General features: G+C 42.1%; 1 protein-coding gene across 1 annotated transcript; it reads right to left on the minus strand.

Annotated features, from left to right (window-relative positions):
• Positions 1-266: 266 nt before the first annotated feature.
• On the minus strand, positions 267-635 carry LOC138369939 (uncharacterized). Its single transcript, XM_069333694.1, has one exon. The coding sequence runs from the start codon at positions 633-635 to the stop codon at positions 267-269; it is 369 nt and encodes a 122-aa protein (XP_069189795.1).
• Between the last annotated feature and the right edge of the window lie 582 nt (positions 636-1217).

Consider the following 1217-nt stretch of genomic DNA (forward strand, 5'->3'; position numbering starts at 1 on the left):
ATTAAATCACTGTTTGGATCGTTAGGATCCTTGATCCATAGGAACTTTCTGTAGTTCCGGTCTTCTTCTTGGAGACCTACCCAAAGGAAAGCCTTACTGATGCCAGCCATATATGTATAAGTCCCAATACGGAACTTTAACAGCACGTCGTATAGCCTTTGTGTCAGGCTAGGGCTAGTTTGAAGACAGTCAATTAACGAAATACTACTCTGCCTTATCTTAGCGCTGCAATTAAATACTATCCGTAGTGGGGTAGTAGCAGAATTTTACTGTACAGGGTGGTGTGGCAGGTAGTGCCCTTCCTTTGGGTTATGATTAGTAACAACTTCGATAAATTTGTCATCGAATTGCTTCTGTATTATTTCATGATGCAACTTTAAGTTCTCAGGTTGTCTTTGTAAGCGCAACACCTGTGATCTTAATTGGTTTTGTGCCATAAAATAGTTCACGGCTAGCTGAAGGTGATTCAGCTTCCATGATAACCTGACCCAGTATTGATTATCTCTGTAGATAACCGAGTCAAGGTATTGTTTGTAAGTCCAGTCATCATCTGGGCTAGGTTGTTCAGGGACAATGCCGAGAGTTGCCAAGTCCCATAGTTTATGTACAGGGGGATCAAGCTCATCCTCGGACATGTCTCTGAGTTGCAGAGGAGACTGTTCTCCTAGTCATGCAACCATTACTGGGTTGGCATGTTGGTGGTCTACAGGTGCGGGTTGTTTCAGCCATAATACTGGGCCTGTTAGCAAATAACCACCTGCAGATGGTAACAAGTTCATTCCTTGTTTTTCTTCCTTTCCTTTGATAAACTTATGGTGGACATCTGATCCACTAAGGATTCCAATATTGGAAAGGTGGTCTGATGTGATTTTATCAGCCAAATGGATTCCCTTTTCTTTCAGGAATTTGGCTGGTGTCCCTAGACCATATACATACAGGTCTGTTGGGAATCTATCTATTACCAGAGCTTGTATCTTTCGGACATAACCTCCTAAACGTACTTTGGGTTGTACTACCCTGAAGACTCGGGCACCTGTGTTAGTCAGGAATTTTGCTAAGTCTATTCGTGTCTCTCTTACAGGTGTAAGTTTCAGAGCATCTACCAACCCCTTTGATATAAAAGTCATTTGGTATCCTTGGTCAAATAATCCATGTACGGTGGCTTTGGACTCTCCATTTATAATGATCAATTGAGCAGTGGGTAGAGTTGATTTATG

This window comes from Procambarus clarkii, chromosome 30 (assembly GCF_040958095.1).
Source record: "Procambarus clarkii isolate CNS0578487 chromosome 30, FALCON_Pclarkii_2.0, whole genome shotgun sequence".
Classification (NCBI taxonomy): domain Eukaryota; kingdom Metazoa; phylum Arthropoda; class Malacostraca; order Decapoda; family Cambaridae; genus Procambarus; species Procambarus clarkii.